The 22,157-nt window shown below is 45.0% G+C and overlaps 1 protein-coding gene across 3 annotated transcripts; it reads right to left on the reverse strand.

Moving 5' to 3' along the window:
* Positions 1 to 679: 679 nt before the first annotated feature.
* On the reverse strand, positions 680 to 18,255 carry Prnp (prion protein (Kanno blood group)). Of its 3 annotated transcripts, XM_020184027.2 has the most exons (4): positions 18,105 to 18,255; positions 15,526 to 15,620; positions 9,026 to 9,145; positions 680 to 3,131 (listed from the first exon to the last, which is right to left on the reverse strand). In XM_020184027.2, the coding sequence occupies exon 4, from the start codon at positions 3,122 to 3,124 to the stop codon at positions 2,321 to 2,323; it is 804 nt and encodes a 267-aa protein (XP_020039616.1). In that variant the 5' UTR covers positions 3,125 to 3,131; positions 9,026 to 9,145; positions 15,526 to 15,620; positions 18,105 to 18,255; the 3' UTR covers positions 680 to 2,320. The 3 variants fall into 3 exon arrangements, with proteins under 3 accessions (XP_020039616.1, XP_020039615.1, XP_073930501.1); XM_020184026.2 differs by lacking the exon at positions 9,026 to 9,145; XM_074074400.1 differs by lacking the exons at positions 9,026 to 9,145; positions 15,526 to 15,620 and having other exon boundaries at positions 18,105 to 18,202.
* Between the last annotated feature and the right edge of the window lie 3,902 nt (positions 18,256 to 22,157).

Consider the following 22,157-nt stretch of genomic DNA (forward strand, 5'->3'; position numbering starts at 1 on the left):
CATAGGCTTTTGCTAAAATCTTCACACTGATTTCCATCAATGTCACTTCTTGTGATTACTTCATCTTTAGTAAATTACAGTTGCTGAAGTAAACCTCTACCAATGATAATGAAGAGCAACTCAGTGAGGGTGCCTCACACTTAGGAAGGCAGAAAACATGCAGAATGAGTGACAGATTGTGACACATGGAGGTGGCCTTTTGGTCCAAAGGTGTTAAGTCTGAGGAGGGTGACTGTCACTGGGGATCACAGGCCCTGAGCTAAGAAGGCACAGAGTGGGTACTCCAGAGCTTGTTACGTTTCATTTTAACCAAGAAAATCTATTTATAGGGGCTGGAGGTGTAGCTCAATGGTACACAATTTTACTAACATGCATCAAGGCCCTGGGTTCAATCCCCAGCACCATAAAAACCAAAACAAACTCCCAGAGCGTGAGGACTACATTTTTCCTGCCTCAAGAGCGGCTTCGCAGTTTACCCAGGGCTGAGGACACTAGAGATACCCACAGATAAAACGAGAAGGCAGCAGAAATAAACTAGTCAGTGATGGGAAGGATGGGGCAGGACACTGGAATCAGCCATCACCTCAGGCGTGGGTCTGAACACACCACATAACTCAGGTTAACCCCACAGGGACCCTCCAGCATCAGTGAAACCAATCACAAACTTCTTGGGCGGTGCTCATCTTAGCCCCTGTTTAATTTCAGTCAGATAGTAAACATTTACAAATTTTTATACAACAACAAGGACATGCAAAGTTACAAATATAGAAAATGTAAAGTACATGCATACTGCAAACACCAGTTAAGGTGTTCATTTTGGATTCTCATACAAAACTATTGAGTGCACATTGTAAGCCTAAGGGCCACACAAAAAGGTTCTCATGTGTGGAGTATTCAGTACCTTACAAAACGATTAATGCATTAGATGTCTCAGATGTTAACGGCTCTCAACAAAAACTTCTAGGTTTGTCATATCCAATATATATTTTATATGTATATATTTCTACAAAGAATACCTGCACAGTGCAAGCCAGTAACATTGCAGTTGTAATATATATATACATCTATATATCTATATCTATATATCTAGTAGGTGACATATTGAACAATTTAGGGAATAACCGTATCTTACTTTTACAATAGTAACAGAATATCTTTGTCTACTCGGAATGAACCAGATTTCTGTCATCTGCAACCTTAGATTTTTTTTTAGATTGTCTCCTTGTTCTTTGATTCAAACCAATTACAGAAATCAAGGAAGCACTGTAATTCTGGTTTTTGACAATTATGAGACGCAATGAAGAATCATAAGCTCTTTTTTCTTTGTGTGCAATCACTTCCTTCATTATGTAATCTTTTAGGAGGATCATACTTTTACAGCTTCAACTTTCCTGGGAGTTAAACATTTCCTGGTTTTACCCAAACATGGTTAAAATCATCCTAGTTTCCAGGAAATGAACAAAGGAGATTTGCCTTTGGTGTTTAGAAGATAATTTATTATTTTTCCACAGTCTTAATTATCTATAGTTTATGTCACTGAAGAAGGGAACACCACACGTGGATCCCTAACGGGAGTGTCTCCAAGGGCACATTTTCAAATGCTGCATTTTGTAGTCCCCGAAGCGTTTGTCTTTTAGTTACAAGCATCCCCTGTGACATGTGCTCTGGCTGGAGGTCTGGGGTTGCACCGGTATTTACTCTTGATGCAGCAACTGCTGTGCAGACCATTCTGCAAAAACCTCAGCCCTCTACAGACACATGGCACATGCTCCAGTGGGCTGAGCCTGCGGCCCGAGAGCTAAGGATTGCTAGCATTTTCTTTTTTGTGAGTATCATGTGGCCTCTTTCCAGATTTGGCAGAAATGCTCTCAGGTTTTCTTAAAAGGGATAAAAAAAAAAGTCTCCAAATTTCTATGAAATCAGTGCTATGCTGGGGCACTCGTGTCCTGAGCTCTGGATGCTGAAGGAACCAGAGGAATCCAGGCAAAAGTATTTGAGGACTGTTTTGAGATCATTTTACCTTCAACCTGTTGCACTAACCAAAAATAAGCCTAGATCAACCAGTGATTCTTTGCTGTTACATTCTTACTGGCCCAGCATTAGCACTGGCCTATGAAGGACTCAAATCAAAGGGATCTTGAAAAAAATAGCATCAGATCTACTCTACGTTTTCCAGTGCCCATCAGTGTCGAGGGTACTAGCCTATGGGGGACAAAGAGAGAAGCAAGAATGAGATGCACCACTAAAAGGGCTGTAGGTGGATACCCCCTCCCCCAACCTGGACCAAAACGGACAAGAGGTGCAAACAGGAAGGCCTTCCTCATCCCACTATCAGGAAGATGAGGAAGGAGATGAGGAGGATCACGGGCGGGGAGGAGAAGAGCCCCGCGCTGGACCCTCCCTGATAGTAAGCAGCCTGGGACTCCTTCTGGTACTGGGTGATGCACATCTGCTCCACCACACGCTCCATGATCTTTATGTCTGTCTCGGTGAAGTTCTCCCCTTTGGTGGTGGTGGTGATTGTGTGCTGCTTGACCGTGATATTGACGCAGTCGTGCACAAAGTTGTTCTGGTTGTTGTACTGATCTACGGGCTTGTAGTACACTTGGTTGGGGTAACGGTTCATGTTTTCCCGGTAGTAACGGTCCTCATAGTCATTGCCAAAATGTATGATGGGTCTGCTCATGGCGCTCCCCAGCATGTAGCCGCCAAGGCCCCCCACTACTGCCCCAGCTGCAGCAGCACCTGCCACATGCTTCATGTTGGTTTTTGGCTTACTGGGTTTGTTCCACTGACTGTGGGTGCCACCTCCTTGACCCCAGCCACCGCCACCATGGGGCTGTCCCCAGCCACCACCATGGGGTTGTCCCCAGCTACCACCACCATGGGGTTGTCCCCCCCAGCCACCACCACCATGTGGCTGCCCCCAGCCACCACCATGAGGCTGTCCCCAGCCACCGCCACCTTGAGGTGGGTAGCGGTTGCCTCCAGGACTCCCCTGCCCAGGGTATCGGCTACCCCCAGTGTTCCACCCTCCTCCAGGCTTCGGCCGCTTCTTGCAGAGGCCAATGTCACTCCACGTGGCCACAAAGAGAACCAGCAGCCAGCAGCCAAGGTTCGCCATGACAGATCTGCAAAATGAAGAGGAGGGTATTAGTGTCCTGTGATAGATTAAAGCACTTAACATTTGCTGAAGAATGAAAGACTGCTCAGCAATGGCTTTGGTCTGCAGTAACAAACTCCTCATGCCCTGGTTTGTCCTGGGTAGCACTTAGGAGCAAAGCAATGGTAAGTCAAGGGCAAACACATCTCATTCTCCTTCTGAGGTCAAATTTGACCTTAAGTTAAGGTCAAATGTTGCTCAGCATACAGGCTACCCCCCGTTGGTAAGCTGCACCTGAACTGGAAGAAGCTATCAACTCCTAGTGGGTTTTCCGTGGCTTGACCTTCTTTACAGCAGAGATTCTTGGAATGGCATGACCTGCTGGGGACTCTGGAAGCTGTGCTCATCACGCTGTGATAAGGAACCAGCCCCTGTGGGGCACAGGCCTTCTACACCAAGGGGAACCCTTACCCTAACATGGATCTTATTCCTTGGAACCTGAGTAGTCACTTGCAAGGGCTGCCTACTGTGTGGTCACCATGAAGACCCTGGTGCACCCCTCCTCGAACAGTCTGATGCCAAGCGTGGCCTAGGGGTGTCTATTTAGGAAGCCCCCAGGTGTGTGTGGCAGGAATTGAGTAACTCTGAGACTAGTTTGCTCAATGTCTTCTTTCCTCTGCAGGGAAGTAGAGGGAATCTGTCTTTCTTGGAGGCTAGGGGCTGGTGGCGTATGTCTGGCATTCGGGAGCCTGGAGCAGGAGGATCGTGAGTTGGAGTCCAGCCTGGGCTAAATAGCCCATGTCTTGAAAAACAAATCAAAATAAAAGGTCTCTCATTTGTTGCTGTTTTCTTTGGGACTGGGGCTGTGGCTGGCACAAAGCAGTCACAATAGATATCTGTTAAGGGAAGGATGTAGTATTCTCTAAACACAAAGCCAACACTTTCCTCAAAGGAATTCTCAACACAGTTTTATTAGAAACAGAAAAAAAAAAATCCAGGATTTTGCAAGCCTACTTGCGAGTTCATCACTCTCTCTGTGACAGCCAGACAGATAGATGGGGCTACTTAAAGTGGGGTACTTGGGCTGATTTACAAAAAGTACAGTCACACAATTGCTGAATGAGTTTTAGCTCATATATTTGTTTTATGAGTGACTTATTTTTTCTAAGTTTTGGTACAAACATCTTTTTTTATATAGAAGGGCTAGCCCAGTTTAGAAAGCAACAAACAAACCAAACAGTATGTATCACAATTTATGACCCTTGCAGGATGGACCTTCATCAAATTAAGAATCTTTCAGATTTAAGATCTCATTTACCCTTGGGTGCTCAGTAATAAAGGTAGGGGTCAAATGATTGCTAAACAGTATCTACTGCACCCTAGCTCAAACCATATGCTCCAAAACTTTACTGTGTGCCATGACACTGAAAATGGCACATGCTGTCACACTGCAGTTAATCTTGTCCCAACACTGACATTATCTTCAAATTAAAAAAAAAAATTAGAAAATGAGTTTCCATATCCTGTAGAGCTAACAACTAAATTACAAGATATATACAGGAAGAATTATTAAACAAATGAATTAACATCCTATTTATGTTTCTACTAGAATTATTAAAATCAGAAGGGCTGTCTTGGTGGTCATAAGTAAATCAAAAAATATATATGAAAATTACAAGCCAAATTAAAGCATTCAGCATCCCAACTAGGATTTCTGGAGGCTCCTTTGGGTGGGGGTCAGAGGGGCAGGCTGCGGGGACTTGCCAACTGGCCCCATTCCTGTTCCAACACCTCCCACCTCCCCAGTCCTCTGCACTGCTTCCCTGACTGACTCCCTTATTTTCTCATGGGGCCAAGCTCTCAGCCTCCACACTGATCACACACATCAGGGAACTGACCTAGGGGACTGTCCCCCCAGTTAATAGCTCCCACGCTGAAGGGACTATATGTGAACACCCCTTCACTCTCCCAACGACCCACGCACAGCCAACATCAGAGTTATCCTTGGCTTTTCCTTCTTACAATATCCACTGGTTCCATCAGCAAATCTCACCAGCTCTGCCCTGACGATAAATCCGAACCCCTTGGCATCTCTCATTTTCCAACACTACCATCCTAGCTGAAGCTGGCTTCTTGCCCGAGTCCTTCCACAGCCTTGCACCCAGTCTCCCTGCCTCTCCCTAAACCCCACTGTGCATCCTCTAAAGGCAGTCATACTGTGCCTCTTCCCTTGTCCCTGAGAGATGCTCCTTTGTAAATGCAAAGTCCTGGTCATGCTGGTTGGGCCCCGTGTGACATGGCTCTACCCCCGCTCTGCCTTAGCCTTCATGACAAGCAAGTCACCATCTTTGAGCCTTTACACTTGGTGCTCCATGGACCTGGAAGGCTCCTCTCCCACCCATGAGGCTCAAATCTGCTCAAATGCCATTTCAGGAAGCTCTTCACATCAATCTACCTATAATAGCACCCCGTCCATCTGCTCCCTTTCCTTCCACACAGTCATGGCTACTTGATATATTACTCATTGTATGCTTACTGCTCATCTTCTCCACTCGAGGCTCCCCTAGGGGAGGGATTTGGCTCTGTTCCCAGCTGTGTACCTATATTGGGTAACCCAATAATGAGGTCTAATTAATAAACATGCAAAATAAATACTGAGTTAATGAGTAAATGTAAAAACATCTATATTAAAACATAAGGAAGCTGGGTGTGGTGGCACATGCCTGTAATCCCAGCACTTGAGAGGTGGAGGCAGGAGGGTCATGATTTCCAGGCCAGCCTGGGTTACATAAATATACATATAGCAAGACCCTGTCTCAAAAACAGTTAAAAAAAAAAAAAGAATAAACAAACTAAAAATGAAGTATTTATAATGGAGAGCTAAAAAGAACTATATTTCTAAGTTTACAAAACACTGGACAGCTAATAGCTCCAACCCAATTGAACAAATGTTTATTTCCTGTGCCAGCCACTGCATAGGACCCTGGTTGGTGCAGATATAGTATTACCTGGGACAGGCAAGGAGCAGGGAGAGGATGCTGCAAGGAAATAGCCCTGTGTTGGGCTTTGAAGATGCCTGTTTAAGGCTGTAAGAGCTAAACTCTGGGCCGGGTGAGTAGCTCAGTGGTAGAGCACTTGCCTAGCATGTGTAAGGTCCTAGGTTTGATCCCCAACAGTGCAAAAAAACAAAACAAAAAAGTTCTAGCTCTGTGACCTTGAGAAGACACAGGAGTAGGCATGACACTGCACAGTGACAGTGGTACAGAGGCCTGGAGGTAGAAGGGGCCTGACAGCACTTGGAGTGGAGATGGGTGGTGAGAGGACACTGGCAGGTCTGAGGATGCCAGAGGCTCAAGTGTGTAGTGGAGAGGCAGGTAGGGCTCAGGTGACAAGGACCTTCCATGCAAGGTGAGAAGACCCCCTGACTCCTGGGACAGCTCATGCCTGTCATTCCTGCATTGATATTATTAGTAGTACCGCCCCTTCCATTCTTAAGTGTCTCCGTTTAGATGCTAGACTCTATGGCCCGCCTAATGACAGAGCGTGTGAAGACTCTGAAGACATTAGGAGCCACTGAGTTTTGGGCTCTTTTTCAGAAAGAACACTGGGGAGAAGGGACTGGGGACCGTGTGTGTGTGTGTGTGTGTGTGTGTGTGTGTGTGTGTGTGTGTGTGTGTGTGTAGAAGGGACTGGGGACCGTGTGTGTGTGTGTAGAAGGGACTGGGGACCATGTGTGTGTGTGTGTGTGTGTGTGTGTGTGTGTGTAGAAGGGACTGGGGACCGTGTGTGTGTGTGTGTGTGTGGAAGGGACTGGGGACCGTGTGTGTGTGTGTGTGTGTAGAAGGGACTGGGGACCGTGTGTGTGTGTGTGTGTGTGTGTGTGTGTGTGTAGAAGGGACTGGGGACCGTGTGTGTGTGTGTGTGTGTGTGTGTAGAAGGGACTGGGGACCGTGTGTGTGTGTGTGTGTGTGTAGAAGGGACTGGGGACCGTGTGTGTGTGTGTGTGTGTGTGTGTGTGTGTGTAGAAGGGACTGGGGACCGTGTGTGTGTGTGTGTGTGTGTGTGTGGAAGGGACTGGGGACCGTGTGTGTGTGTAGAAGGGACTGGGGACCGTGTGTGTGTGTGTGTGTGTGTAGAAGGGACTGGGGACCGTGTGTGTGTGTAGAAGGGACTGGGGACCATGTGTGTGTGTGTGTGTGTGTGTGTGTGTGTAGAAGGGACTGGGGACCGTGTGTGTGTGTGTGTGTGTGTGTGTAGAAGGGACTGGGGACCGTGTGTGTGTGTGTAGAAGGGACTGGGGACCATGTGTGTGTGTGTGTGTGTGTGTGTGTAGAAGGGACTGGGGACCGTGTGTGTGTGTGTGTGTGTGTGTGTGTGTGTGTAGAAGGGACTGGGGACCGTGTGTGTGTGTAGAAGGGACTGGGGACCATGTGTGTGTGTGTGTGTGTGTGTGTGTGTGTGTGTGTAGAAGGGACTGGGGACCGTGTGTGTGTGTGTGTGTGTGTGTGTGTAGAAGGGACTGGGGACCGTGTGTGTGTGTGTAGAAGGGACTGGGGACCATGTGTGTGTGTGTGTGTGTGTGTGTGTAGAAGGGACTGGGGACCGTGTGTGTGTGTGTGTGTGTGTGTGTAGAAGGGACTGGGGACCGTGTGTGTGTGTGTGTGTGTGTGTGTGTAGAAGGGACTGGGGACCGTGTGTGTGTGTGTGTGTGTGTGTGTAGAAGGGACTGGGGACCGTGTGTGTGTGTGTGTGTGTGTGTGTGTGTAGAAGGGACTGGGGACCGTGTGTGTGTGTGTGTGTGTGTGTAGAAGGGACTGGGGACCGTGTGTGTGTGTGTGTGTGTGTGTGTGTGTGTGTGAGAGAGAGATGAGGGCAAGGCTGAGGGGTTATTTTTGAGGTTACTGGAGTGAGAGAGGTAAAAGAAGATGGCCAGGGGAAGGAGAGCCATGGACAGTGTGATTCAGAGGACAGCTTCAGGGGTGTGGTGCTTGATAAGGATGGCGAAGAGAGTAGACACGGCACACAGACTTCCTGACAAGGTGGCTGTGTGAACAGAGCACAAATGTGCAGAGACCTGGAGAGAGACAGATAAGGGATTTGGCTTTGGCAATGCTGTTGCCAAGCAACAAGTGCCACAAGAGCTAACAGTAGGTTCTGGACTTGAGGAACAAGCATGAACTGGAGACACAGGCTTGGGAATTGTGCCCTCACAGGCAACAGGGCATCAGAGCCCTGGCTCTGGGCTAATGGCCACATGCTCCTGCAACTGAACACTGGAGAGAGGTGGAGAACCGCAGAACACATCAAGTCAGGAGCGTTCAAGATCAGTTCAGAAGAAAAGCAACATTTAATTATGAAAATGATTAAAAACAAGAACTCCATTTAGAGAATCGTTTTCTAAACAGGGATTCAAGAGAGACCCGGGAGAATCTCTATTCGTAACAAAATTAGGAGAGCATATGTATTTAATCCACAGCCTTCACTCTTTGAAAATCAGACCACTATGGCTGATGGCTCATGAAATCGCTGGGAATGGAGATTGGGTTTCTGAGTCCCTGGCTGAGCTGACACTGTTTATCCAAGCTTCTCCCTGTGAACGGTCGGGATGTGGCTGAGTCCTCTGGCATGGTTCAAGGTCTTCTAGTAAGTACTTAATAAAGGTCCATAGCTGTTCAGCATGGAAAAGAATGCTAAGAATAACTCTTAAGAGACTATCAATAAAAGAACATCCCCTAACCTGACACAAACTCTGCAACAAAAGTAGCAAACAGAATGGATAACCTCTAAATACAGTTCTTTTAAGATCAGAAGCAAGATGAGGGTGTCCATCATTTGCAGCACTCAAGGTCCCACCGATGCCACACACAGAAACAAAGAAGCTGCAGGTTCAAGAGAACATTTGCAATTAATATGACTGCATACCAGAAAACCCAGTGGAATCAACAGAGCAGCGTGAGAACCGATACTGGGACTCAGCAAGGTCGCAGGACACAAGGTCGGCCTACAGAAATCAACAGCATTTCTCCACACAGCCAGAACTGCCTAGGAGGAAAAACAGATATCCACAATAGCGACCAAACCTAAGGGACCTAGGAAATGACATAACTAAGAAAAGAGCACAGTTCCATGGGGGTGGGGGTGGTTAAAACTTTGAAATAAATAAAAAACATAGTTTGTAAATTACCACAATGTACCCCTACCCAGCACAGCAATAAAAAAAACCCACAGAGGATGAGATGGGAAGGTATCCTATAGTCTTTATTAGGATGATTAGCATGACGTCAATTATTCCAAAATGAACTCAGAATTTCAATAAAATGCTAATCGGAGTTCCCGGTAAATTTTTTTTTTGTTTGAGACAGGGTCTTGCCACATAGTTTAGGCTGGCTTGGAACTCAATATGTAACTTAGGCTGGCCTTGAGCTTTCCATCCTCCTGACTCTGCCTCTGACTTCTGGTAATACAGATGTATGCCACCATGCCCAACTCAGATAGGTTTTTTTTTTTTTTTTTTGAGGAGTTCAATAAACTCAGGTGGGAAAAGAAATGTCTACTGCCAGAAAAGTCAACCTTAAAAAGGAACAGTAAAGAGAAGAATGTGCCATATCAGACACGAATCACACTATAAAGCCACAGTAATCAAGATGGGATGATAAAACCTCAGAACAGATGAATAGACTGTAGAAAACAGAAGAGCAAGTTCACAGGTAAACAGGCATATATGTTCCATAACAAGGACTCCATGGGGCTGGCAGAGTGGCTCAAGTGGTAGAGTGCTTGCCTACCAAGCGTGAGGCCCTGAGTTCAAATCTCAGGGCCACCAAAATAAGATAAAATAAAATAAAACAAAATAAAGGTAGGACTTGATGTACCATAAAGCAGGCACCACCAATCAACAAAGAAAGGTTTGATGTTTCTGGGAAACTGGAGAAAAGCAAACATGGGTCCTAACATCACATGTGAAAGTAGACTCTAGGTGGGTCAAAGATCTAAATGTGAACAGTCAAAGAATGGCTGGTGTTGGAAGAAGAAAGTACAGACAAACTTTTTTTTTTTTTTTTAGATAAAAAGAATTAACCAGAAGGCAAATAATTGATGGGTTTGATTACAAAAAAATTAAGAAGTTTTGTTCAACACTAAGCAGAACATAGCCAGATATGGTGGAGGCACAGGAAAAAGATGCAGGAGGATCATAAGTTTGAGGCCAGACTAGGCTTCATTTTGAGTTCCAGGCCAGTCTGAACTCTATATTAAGACCCTATTTAAAAAAAAACCAGAAAAGAAAAGGAAAACAAACAAGCAAACAAACAAACTCCAATGGTGTGAAGACCACTAGGGACAAAGTTAATGGAAGTGCTTAATGGTGAAAGGCAGAGGTATTCGAGTATTTAAGCCAGCAGAGGACTCATTTCTACAATCTACAGGGACTTCCAAAGCAACGAGAGCTGGTAATTCCTTAGAAAAATGGCTGAAAGGTGGAAATTAACAATTTATAGAAGTAGGAAACCCAAACGAATATGAAAAGTATTCAAAACCATTAAGACTTAATGACATACCCTCTCCCCCCAAGAAACGAATTTGGATGATGCAGAGTGGTGGGGACACAGGAACCCACAGAGCTATCAGAGGAGCATGGGTGGTGTGAAAGTAAATTAAATGATTATCCAGCTCAAAAAAGAAAACAGAAAGAGAAAATCTCAAAATAAACTGTCATAGTTATAAATCAGTGAAAGAAATAAATAGAATTTGATAAATAAAACCCAGAACACATGAACTTTCTAAATAAAATAAAGAGGTACCTGAAATTTAATAGATATACATGTCACTAGAAAACACAGCAGCTCATATTGGGAATGGGAAAGGGAAATAACTAAGAGAAAGCTTTAAAGGATGATAAGTAACCATACATTGTATTTTTTTTATGAATCAAAAATCTGTGTGAGGTGGATGGTCTTTCCATTAAAATATAAATTATAATAATCAAATTAGAACTAATCCATTCAAGAAATATTTATGGAGCTAGTATGTATCCTTTTAAAATAAACAGAAAATTAGAACTGACCAATAACCATAGACAAAATGGAGAAAAGAGTAGTTAAAATTTTTACATATTTTAATGGAATATTTATAATACAATAACTTGTTGGTTATGCTATTTTTTGGATGTGGTTTGTCTCTCAAGGGTTCATGTGTTAAGAGATCTGGTCCTCAGTGTGGTGATGTTGGGAGGTGACAGAATCTTTAAGAGGAGGGGTCTTGTGGGAGGTCCTTAAATCATTGGTGGTGCTGACCTCAGAAAGGATTAAGGAAGTTCTCAAATGGGTGAGCTAAAAAGTTGTTACAAGAGTGAGCCCAAGCCCTGAATTGCTTTTTTGGCTTTCTGTCTGGTCATGTGATCTCTTTCCTCTACATATATTTCCACCATCATGGTGCCAGCCATCAGGCTTTCCCTAGAGCCAAGCTGATGCTGGCACCTGGCTCTTGAACCTCCAGAATTGTGAGCTAAACAAACCTCTTTCTTTATAAATTACCCAACTTTGGGTATTTTGTTATAGCAATGAAAAAAACCAAGACTAATGTAATTAGATTAATACAGATTTCATTCATTTGTAAGTTACTCATTTATTTTTTGCAGTTCTGGGGGAAATCAAACCCAGGACCTTGAACATGTGAGGCAAGCATTCTACCACTGAGCAACTCCAGTCCTTTTTTTGATGGACTGGGGTTTGAACTCAGGACTTCATGCTTGCAAAGCAGGAGCTCTATTCCTTGAGCCTCACCTCCAGTCCATTTTGCTCTGGTTATTTTGGAAATGGGGGTCTTGTGAACTATTTGTCTGGGCTGTCCTAGGATCACAATCCTCCCGATCTCAGCCTCCCAATCCAGCTAGGATTATAGGTGTAAGCCACTGGTGCTTGGTCAGCCCTTGGTTTTTGAGACAGGGTCTCAATATATATTCTAGGCTGGCCTTGAACTCACAATCCTCCCTCTGCCACCTAAGTGCTGGGATTACAGGCATGTATCACCACACCCATCATAATACATATTTTAAATGTTTTCTAGTATTCTAGCATCATGCTAGGGACTGAGGTCACAATGGCGAGCTATATAGCTTGGCGGGAGAGTTCAATGACCAAAAAGGATATTGAGTATTGAGTGTCTGGAGCCTTATGAGATAGAGAAAAAGTGAACTGTTGAGACTGGAGAGGGGGGTGAGGGTGTTAGTAGGGCAGTAACACTATATATATATATATATGGTCATATATACACGGTCATATATACACACACATTTTTTTTAAAGCTCAGGCTAACTGCAGTGCAAGGAAGAAAATTTAGTTGAACAAGGCTGGAAATGAGGAGACCAGTTAGAAAATTACTGAAGGAGCATGGCAGGATGGCCTGGGCTGGTTTTGATACAGCTGGTCAGCTGTGAATACATGAGCTATACTTTGAAGAAAGACCAGTAAGACTTGCTGACAGAGTAGAGGAATGAGTTGCCCAGCCGTGTGGCTTTTATAACCAGTGGATGGTGGCAAGGCCATCACTGAACTAGGAGAAACTGGTGGAGCCATGTTTGGGCAACAAAAGCAAGAGTTTTATTTTGGACGTGTAAACTTTGCCACATCTCTGAGACATTCAAGAGGGAATATCAGTTTGGGCATTTGTGAGAATCTGGAACTCAGTAGAGATAAATATTTGGGCATCTTCACCATCCAAACCCTATATGAAAACTGGCATCCAGCCACCTTGCTCCCCAGCCTCCAGCAATATGGGTATGGACGTCCAGAAGAACTGAGTTTAATCAGTTTCGTAAAGGAAGGATATGCTGTGACCAATAAGGGTTATTTTAGGAATAAAAGAATAACTAAAAATCAGGCAATCTAGTCATAGGTCAAGTTAAAAAAAAAAAACATTTTCTGTAGATGTTGAGAAGTTTTCAGTTAAAATCAGGATCTATTCCTGAGTTTTAAAAAGTTCAACCTATTTTTAACAAGTTTGTAGAGGGGGTTAAGGACAGAGCTCAGTGGCAGAGTGTGTGCTTAGCTTGTATAAGGCTCTGGGTTTGAGCTCCAGCACCAAAAAAGGAAAAGGAAATTAAAAAGACTGTCATAAAGATGAGGCCCACACCCTATCATAATTTTAAGAGGAAAGGAATTCCCATTAATGTGAAAAGCAACACAACCCTATTGTTCTTATTGTTCTGGAAGTACATATAGGTGTGATTTTCTATCTGGAAAATCATTCCAAAAGACCTTAGAATAAAGGAGCTCATTACAGTGGCAATTTTTGAAATGAACATGTAAAAACCAGTGAGTTCCTAAATTAGCTGTAATTGTTCAGAAGACTTAGTGTGGAGAACATTCTATTTGTAATGGCAATAAGAAATTCAGAATACCCAGGATTTAACCTCAAAATAAACAGTAGGTCTTAGATGAGGAAAGTTAAAACATTTTACTGAGACATTACAAAAAAACAAGACTGAAGAAAGAGGAAAACATCATTCATGGTTTTTAGTCAGGAAAACCAATTCAGAAAGATACCAAGTCATCTTCAAATACTCCATGAAGTTATCACAATTTTATCAGAATTCAAAGAGGATTTTAAACTCGGTAAAACAATGCCCCAAATTAAATGGTCTTGGTTGGGGTGTAGCCCGATATTAGAGCACTTGCCCAGTATGCATGAGGCCCTGGGTTTGATCCCCAGCACTGAGAAAAAAATAGTTAAAAGGACTAAAGAAATATATCTATATTTTGGCAGTACTGGGGTTTGAACTCAGATCCTCATGCTTGCTAGGAAGGTACTCTACCACTTGAGCCACTCTGCTAGAAATCTTTGAATGAGAAGAAAAACCCAGTGCGTACTGGGCCTGCCAGGTATTAGAATGCAAGCCAGAGTAAGATCAGGTGGCACTGGTTGCAAGAGCAGAATGGCAGAGCCACGGAACAAAAGAGAAGATACAAAAAGATCCAGAAATTACCCCTTTTATATGTGATTCCCATTTATGATGGGGACTTGAAAGAACTTGTTCCAACGTCATAACCGCCCAGGACAATGGTGATGGAGCTGAGATCTAAACGTAGTGACCAGTCTTCCGGCCCATAAGGCAGTGTGCCAACAGCTGAACTAGTGATACTCAGAACAACACATTACAAGTTGAAATTTAATTGGTTAAATTGGGAAGCGGCAAGGGTAAAATGGTATTCCTGCCTCCCACACACAATTTCCCCCAGGAAATTTCCTATCTCTCTGTGCTAAATAAAATTCATTTGTTGTATTTTCATCTTTTGAGGTCATTGACTCTTAAAGAATATAATGCAAGCTATACAGAAGTTTGGAAAAAAAAATTTACGGTACTTTGGTTTTTTGTACTGTACTTGTGAGACCCAGTCGTAGCTTGAATAGGTCAAAGAGCTCTCAACTCAGCCTATCATCCGAATTACCTGAGGAACTGCACGACACACTGTCAGCACCCCACTCAATCTAGGCTGGCTCACTTCTGTAATCCTAGCTATATGAGAGGCTGAGATGGGGAGGACAGCAGCTCAAGCCTTGGCAAATCGTTCACAAGACCCCATCTTCAAAATAAACAGAGCAAAACTGACTGGAGGCGCGGTTCATGTGGTAGAGCTCCTGCCTTGCAAGTGTGAGACCCTGAGTTCAAACCCCAGTCCTGCCAAAAAAAAAAGAAAAAAAAGAAGGACTGATGGGATTTCAGAAGCTATAAGAGCTTCCCAGGGAATTGGCACTCGTAGCCAGGCTTCTAAGCCCTCAGGAATTAACACTTTTAATGTTTATAATGCTTTTCACAGGAGGACACCCTCTTGAAGGGATCACACAGTACCACAACAGCAACAAGTAGCACAAAAAGGATTTTAACAAATCCAGATAAGAATTCTCCCAGCTGTAAGAGCTGCTGCACACACTGTTCATGTAGGGGTTAGTTTATAATGCAGCAGCCAACCCCGGTTAGATACAGGCTTGTTTTAAATGTTTAATATGCAGCAGTTCACAGCTGGTATGGCTGCCTTAGAAAAAGAAATAAGATCTGGAATAGGTAAGTTAACACTACAGCTTAGAAAAACCATTCACCTTGGCTTTGTCAGTTGGTTGAGAGTCATGCTCACGGACAATTTTGTCAGAAATGTTTATGCTGTTATTTTATTATTACATTATTTTAAAAACACTTGCTCTTTTACACAATTCAGCAGAAATTCTGAATTTCTACAGAAAGCTGTGGTACTTTGCTCTGCCAAATCAAATTGATTTTATAAGAAACAAAGATACAATTAGGTATGTTATATATTACCAAATGGCCTTTGGAGCAAGGGCTGGCAATCAAGCCTTTCCGGATGCCCACTTCCTGTGACTGGTGGTTATCTCAACCATCACAAGACCAAAGAGGTTCCACAGGTACTTACGATCTGTGTGGCTCCCTAAACTGGACTGATCCCTCTCAAAGACAGAATGGTGTGGCTTAGCTGAAATTGTTCAGTTTTGAAAAGTATCAGGAGTCCTTCAAAACAACAACAAAAAAGAAAACTAGAATTGGTAAATGATTTAAGAACTGATCCTTATAAAGAAAAATCTAATATACAAATAACTAGGCCATTAATAAATCTGCTCAAGACAAAAAATGGAACAGTATTTGAAAAATAAGGTCAACTAAAAGTGTTTTATTCTAAGAAGCAAACATGGCAACAATATTTCCCTTTTTCTCTAACACACAGAAAACTGTGGGTCCATTTCATTTTAAAAATTCAAACCTGGGTTTGATCCCCAGCACAGAAAAAATATCTGTAAACTATTTTAAAAATGTTATTTAGTAAAAGAAATACATCGACAAAAAAGAAAATTAAGATCATACAAAATCTCTATTAATACTTTCATTTTAGAGTTTTCACATATGTATTTATATGCATGTATAAGTAGATACAGTTTAGTAAACTGCATTCTGACTTGCCAGTTTTTCTGTTTTGACCATTACATAAGGTTCCTTTCAGTTAATGTGTCATGATTTTCTTAGCTCCTCTGCTGTTATACATTTAGGTTGTTTCTCAATTGGTTCTAATTTTAGGGTATTCAGTTTAGCACACAGCTTTCTTTCTCTCTCTTTTTTTTTTTTTCTTTTTAAGAAAAACAACAACCACCTTGTTTGTTTCTTCCATTGCAGGCAAATTTCCTCAAGAGGGATTTCTGGGTCAGGCTTTCAACTAATAATGCATCACCAGATTGCCTTATAAAAGGTTTGTACTGATTCACACTGTCCCTGGTGGGGTGTGAACAAAAAACAGAATAAAGCCCACATACCAAGTCAGTTTCACATACAGGCAATCTTTGGGCAAAACCAGGAAGCAGGCATATTTTCTCCTTTTTATGAATGGACAAAAGAAGGGTCAGGAAATTAGGCAACCTGTCCAGAGGCGCAAAGTTGGTTGCAGAGTCGTTTTCCTAACCCCAACCCTCTGCCACCTACCTGCCTGGAAGCTTCAATCTGTCAAGTTGCAGGCAACCTTCCAGTAGGAGCAGCTATTCCTGTTGTTTTTGTTAATTTAATAGATGTAAAAACAATAACCCAAAATTTGCTTTCATTTGCATGTTATTCTGAAAATGACTCATCATCTAACTATATATTATAATCTTGATATTTCCCTTTCACAGATATGGAAAGCCTGTGTCGGATACAAATAAATATACAAATCACAACCTAAGTTTCTGCTTTCTTTCCCTTTCCAGAACTTCTCAGTGTGTGTAGGTAAAACAGTTCCTTTCCCTTGATTTTTTTTCCTTTTTCAAATCCGAGTTGTTAATTTTTCCAAACGTCTGACATTTTACTCAGTTTTCTGTTTTTATTTTTTGGATAATCAGATTTACACAAATCTTTAATCCTATTCTACCTGGACTTTTTCTAAGGAAAAGGAAAACATGCCAAATGTTTAGCACTTGGGCAACTACTTATTAAGCCGTGACAGTCTTAACAAGAAAGTAATGCAGACATGAAAGGAACCCTGGTGAAATTGCATTGCATCGTATATCAAACTGAAAAACAGCAGCGACTCTGCACAGCTGGTTATCTGCTGCCCTAGGACCGACCGGGGCCCCTGGGGCGGCCGGGTTCTGTCCCTCCAGAGGGACAGCGCAGCTGCGGTCACACGTGGAGCGGGACAGACTACCTCCGGAAGAGCCCTGCCTGGCAGTGAACCCACCCAGCTCAAGAGTGTAGGCGACCCCGGCCGGCCGCTAGACCGGAGGGCGGAGCCTGCCTGAGACCCCGCCCCGCCGAGGCCCCGCCCCCTCCGGGTCCAAGGAGATTGCCAGAGGGGCGGGGCTGCGGCTTCCCCCGGGACCCCGCCTACCGCCAGGCTCAAGGGCGGGGCGGCCTCCAGGGAGGCGCGCGGCGGCGGGAGGCCGGGACCCGGCGTTCGCCTCCTCGTTCCCTGGTGTACCCTCTGGGCAGCGGGGGGCGACCCGGCCTCTGCCCGCAGGCTCCGGGGACGGCCAACTGGCGGGGAGCCAAGAGCCCCGCGGACCCTAGGGACCTCCTCTTTGGATCTGCTCTCTGAGCTCTCCAGCCGAGCCATTAACGGCCCTCGCTGGGTTCCCCGGCCGCGGATGACCGTCCCCACAACCCCTCTCGAACCTGCGGCCCTTCTGGCCACGCGACTCGCCCATCCCCACACCCACGGGACTGCGGGGAAAGGGAGGGGGACGACTACACCTCGGTTCCACCAACACCCGTCCAGGGGGATTCGTCATCTCGCTCTTGCGAATGAAAGGGTGTGTGGGGGGAGGCTTCTCCTAATCTGAAAAACCAAGCCAAGCAGCGTCATCCGACAGACCGTACGCGGGGAGCCCCAGCCGCTGCCCACCGCCCAGGTCCCTGTGCGGACCCGGGCTGGCCTCGGGGTGTCACTCTCAGCCTCCGTGGCTCCTCCGCAGCACCCTAATCCCTAGGGCCCGCAACCCGGGCCCGCAACCCCGGCCCGCATGGGGTGCTTACCCGCCTAGGCAGGGAGAAGACGAGCTCGCGGCGCCGCGGCTGTCGGCAACTGGCGCTGGAGCCTGCGACGCGCAGGGCGCACGCAGGAGGAGGCGCGGGGCCGGGCGGGGCGGGAACTCGAGGCGGCGGAGCTGGCGGGCGGAGGTGGCGCGGGACCAATGGCCGCGCAGCCACGCGCGCACGCGGCGGGGAGGCGGTTCCCGGTTACCTTACAGGGTGCGGCGCTCCCAGGCCCGCGGGGAATGAGTCACCGCCTCAAACGAGTTGAGATTCGCTTAATCGCTAGCCTTGAATCCTCCTCCGCGTGTCACGGCTCCTTGAGGTTGCTCATTGATATAAACATCATCTTTACTGGGAAATCGGTCCAGAACCTCAGCTCGCCGTTATGTAATTGAGAACTCGAGAAATTGCAAGGCTACGTACGGAATGAGAAAGCAGTTTCTGGAACTTTGGCAACCAGAAATTTCTAAACTGGAAGATTTTGCTACCCTGAATTGGGTCCAGTATTTATGTATTCTCATAGAAGCTCTTAAAAACTAGGAGGTCTAGAAAGGACAATGGTCATCACCTGTTCATTTATTCACTTTCTGCTTTTTATTAAATATAAATGAGGTGGTTTAGATTATGATACTGACAAACCAGAAAAATGCGCTGCATTTAACAAGCCCACTGTACATGACCCGAGGCAGCTTATAAGAAACAGAATGGTGTTTTCTTGTTTGTTTTGTTGGGAGTGACTGATGATAAAAACTATTTGAATTTAATAGAAGTGAAAAAATCCAGTGCCTAAATGAAGCTTTCTTACCTCCCCCCATGAGGGTGGGGAGGCAGATTCATAAAACCATACGAGGGCCTTTTAACTCTTTAATCATTTAGACAGGTAATTTTCTCAGCACAGGACATCTTTTGTCCTTCAATTTGCAGAGGGGTTAGTAATCAGGCAGTAGGGCCACTAAAAGGTTTCAGTCCATCATGACTGGCTCGGCATGGCCCAGCAGCTCCCGTCATGGCATGGCAGACAGGAGGCAGAATGGAGCCCAGAATGGTGTGCTCTTGCTCGAGATTCCCATAGAGAAGTTAGATGGGGGTTGTCTCATTAAAAGGAGGGCCAGGGATAAAGTGATAGGAGTCAAAGCTAGGGAGAATAATGTAAATTGCCCAGGTTGGGGCACTTTTGAGCATGAAAGGGGTATAAAACCAGGACTGACCTTGGGGAAGATGGATTGTCTAGTCCCCTCCTTGTGGACAGGAGGCTTTCAAAGACTGTAAGAAAAGGGGTTTAAGAAAGTTGATGCGCTTGATGGAAGTAGAATTTGGGTTAGATATTTCTGTATCAGGATTTATCACTGAAATGGGCGGAGGCAGTGGGAAGGGAGGGGATGAGCCAGGAGAATTGTAGTGTTGATGTGTGTGTGTGTGTGTGAGTGTGTGTGTGTGTGTGTGTGTGTGTGTGTGTGTGATGTTTATGTGAATGTGGGTGGGCACTTCACAGGTCTGCTGGAGGGGGAATAAGAAGATGGGGAAACAGTCTTGTGATAGAGATGATTCAGTCACAGGGAAACTGGATTGTGGTCAGTTAGAAATGAGCTTTAGGCCTCGTGTCTGACTGTTTGACATCCAATCAGTCCTTCTTAATGATGACATTGACAATGTTTTTAGAGCCTTATTTCTTTCCCTAGGAAACGGCTCATGGAGAGGTGACCCCAGGGAGTGAAGCATCTCTTTGTTTTTTGGAGACTCTTGGCCTACTGGCAGAAGAGCTGCGTGAGACAGGCAGGAGGTGACCAGATCAGACTAGGCAAGGGCCTGGCTTCCCCCTGACAGAAGGGCTCTGTAAAGCTTGACTAGAAGACACTAAAACCCAGTTATTTCCTCAAAAGAATCATGTATGAATGACTGCTCTTTTCCTACCAGGAAATAGCTTAAAAGGCAAAGGATTTCCTGGGTGGAGGGACTAGGGAATCACAGGGGACTGACTGCCCGTATCCTATTCTGGTTATTATTTCTATGCAGCACCTCCCCCAGAACCTACCGGTTTGAAACAACCACCATTTTATTATGCTCCATGGGTTATATGGGCAGGGTGTTGGGCAGGCCTATGATGGCTGGAGTCTCATGAGGGGAAGACTCACAGTCTGGAGAGTTGAGAGTTGAAGTCATTGTAAGGCTCATTCATTTGCCTGAGTGGCACCTGGGCAGAGGTCTGAAAGAGATGTGCTCACCAGGGTACCTGCATGTAGCTTTTCCACATGGTCTGGATCCTCACGGCTGGCCTTAGCCTAGGCTTGGGTGGACTTCTTAGAGGACAGCTCAGGACTCCAAGCATGAGAGTTTCAGTAAATAAGTAGATGCTGCATTATCATCTCCCACCCAGCCTTGGAAGTCACAGCCATAACTTCCACTGTATATGATGGTCACATACCTACCCAGATTCAAGGGAAGGACACATGGACCTCCTCCTCTCAATAAAAGGAATATCAAAGAATTTGTGGCTATTTTTAAAAACGGCCACAGTGGGGTTGGTGGGCTGGCTTGTAGATTCTTAGGAGTTTTCATTGACCACATGTACAATGCAAACCACGGGTGACCCACGGAAGGAACTTTTGCAAATGGCTCTGCATTGTTCCTCAGCCTCAGTCCAGCCTCACTCCTAATTGCTTCTCCCATCACCACAACCACTCATTCCCTACCATCAGCAGTGGAGGGTTTGTCCTCTGAGATTTCCAGCACCATCATGTCATTCTTTGGAAGTCTTCCTTCACATTTCCTGTGTCCTGACTTACAGTAATTTGTCAATGTCATATCAATTTTCTTCAACAAATAAGGAGACGCTAAAGAAGTCGACCCCTAAATTTATCTTATTTGCACAAGATTTCATCCAACAAATAATCTGTTGAGCACCTAGTATGAATTAGTCTCTGACCTCAGACATCAAAGGGAAATTTTGAGGGAGTGGTAGGGAGACACACACATGACTGTACTGAATAGAGGGAAATTGTACTTTGGAACCAGGTATGGTAGTACATGTCTGTAATCCCATCACTTGGGAGGCTGGGGCAAGAGGATGGAGAGTTCCAAATCAGCCTGGGCTACATAGTGAGGTTTGCTTATGATGAATGTCATGCTCACTGGCCAGCCCTAGCGTGATGATCTCTACTATGGGGAAGCGAATGACAGGAGCCTGACTACCAAGAGTCATCTTTGGGTTTCCTAAGCACTTCTGGTGTTAGCTGCTCGAAGTCACTCCCAGTGGGGAGTCCATGTGGCTGATGAAATTTTTCAAGGATTTGTACATCTTTTTGCACTTTGGTGGCTGTTTGGGATACTGTAGTGCAGGGGTGTGGCATTTCTCTATCTCAAATCTGCTCCTTTAGGTTCTCTTCTGTCAGAAATGTCCTAGCTTTTTCTCTTCCTTCTTTCCTTCCTCCCTTGCTTCCTCCCTTCCTCCCTTCCTTCCTTCCTTTCTTCCTCCCTTCCCTCCCTCCCTCCCTTCTTCCCTTCCTCTCTCCTTTCTTTTCTTTTTTTCTTTTCCTGAAAAGGGTCTTTCTATATAGCCCAGACAGGCCTTGAACTCATAATCATCCTGTCTCAGCCTCCTGAGTGTTGGGATTACAGGCATGCACCACACATCCATTCTTGCTTTGTTTTTAAAACATATCCTTTGCTGATGCCACTCTTCTCCAAAAGTAGGAATATCTTCTCAGATGCAGCTCAAGAAGCTAGCCCTCTGACCCTAGCTTGGTCTTTTGGTATGTTATGGGTCCTTGTGGGCTTTTGTGAGTTTTATTTCTGTATAGCTATTGTGCTGGGGGAGCAGGTCTCAGGAGGAGAGAAGGGCTCAAGATTCTTAACTTAGCCTGAGCTGTTTCCAGCTCTGGATGGTGGCTGGATCAAGAGCTGGTGCCCCGGTGGGTCGTGCCTGCCACAAGTCTGCAGGGAGAGAGTTTGTCTGAGAGGTGAAAAAATCCACCAGCAAAACTTGGTGGTCCAGCCCCTGTGGACAAGTGCAGAGGGAGCTGTGGATATCATACATGGAATGACTTTTACCATATG

Source organism: Castor canadensis, chromosome 5 (genome assembly GCF_047511655.1).
Source record: "Castor canadensis chromosome 5, mCasCan1.hap1v2, whole genome shotgun sequence".
Lineage (NCBI taxonomy): Eukaryota > Metazoa > Chordata > Mammalia > Rodentia > Castoridae > Castor > Castor canadensis.

What these genes read in the sequence shown, in the direction of transcription:
- Prnp (XM_020184026.2), bottom strand. Translation starts at nt 3,124, where the DNA reads ATGGCGAACCTTGGCTGCTGGCTGCTGGTTCTCTTTGTGGCCACGTGG.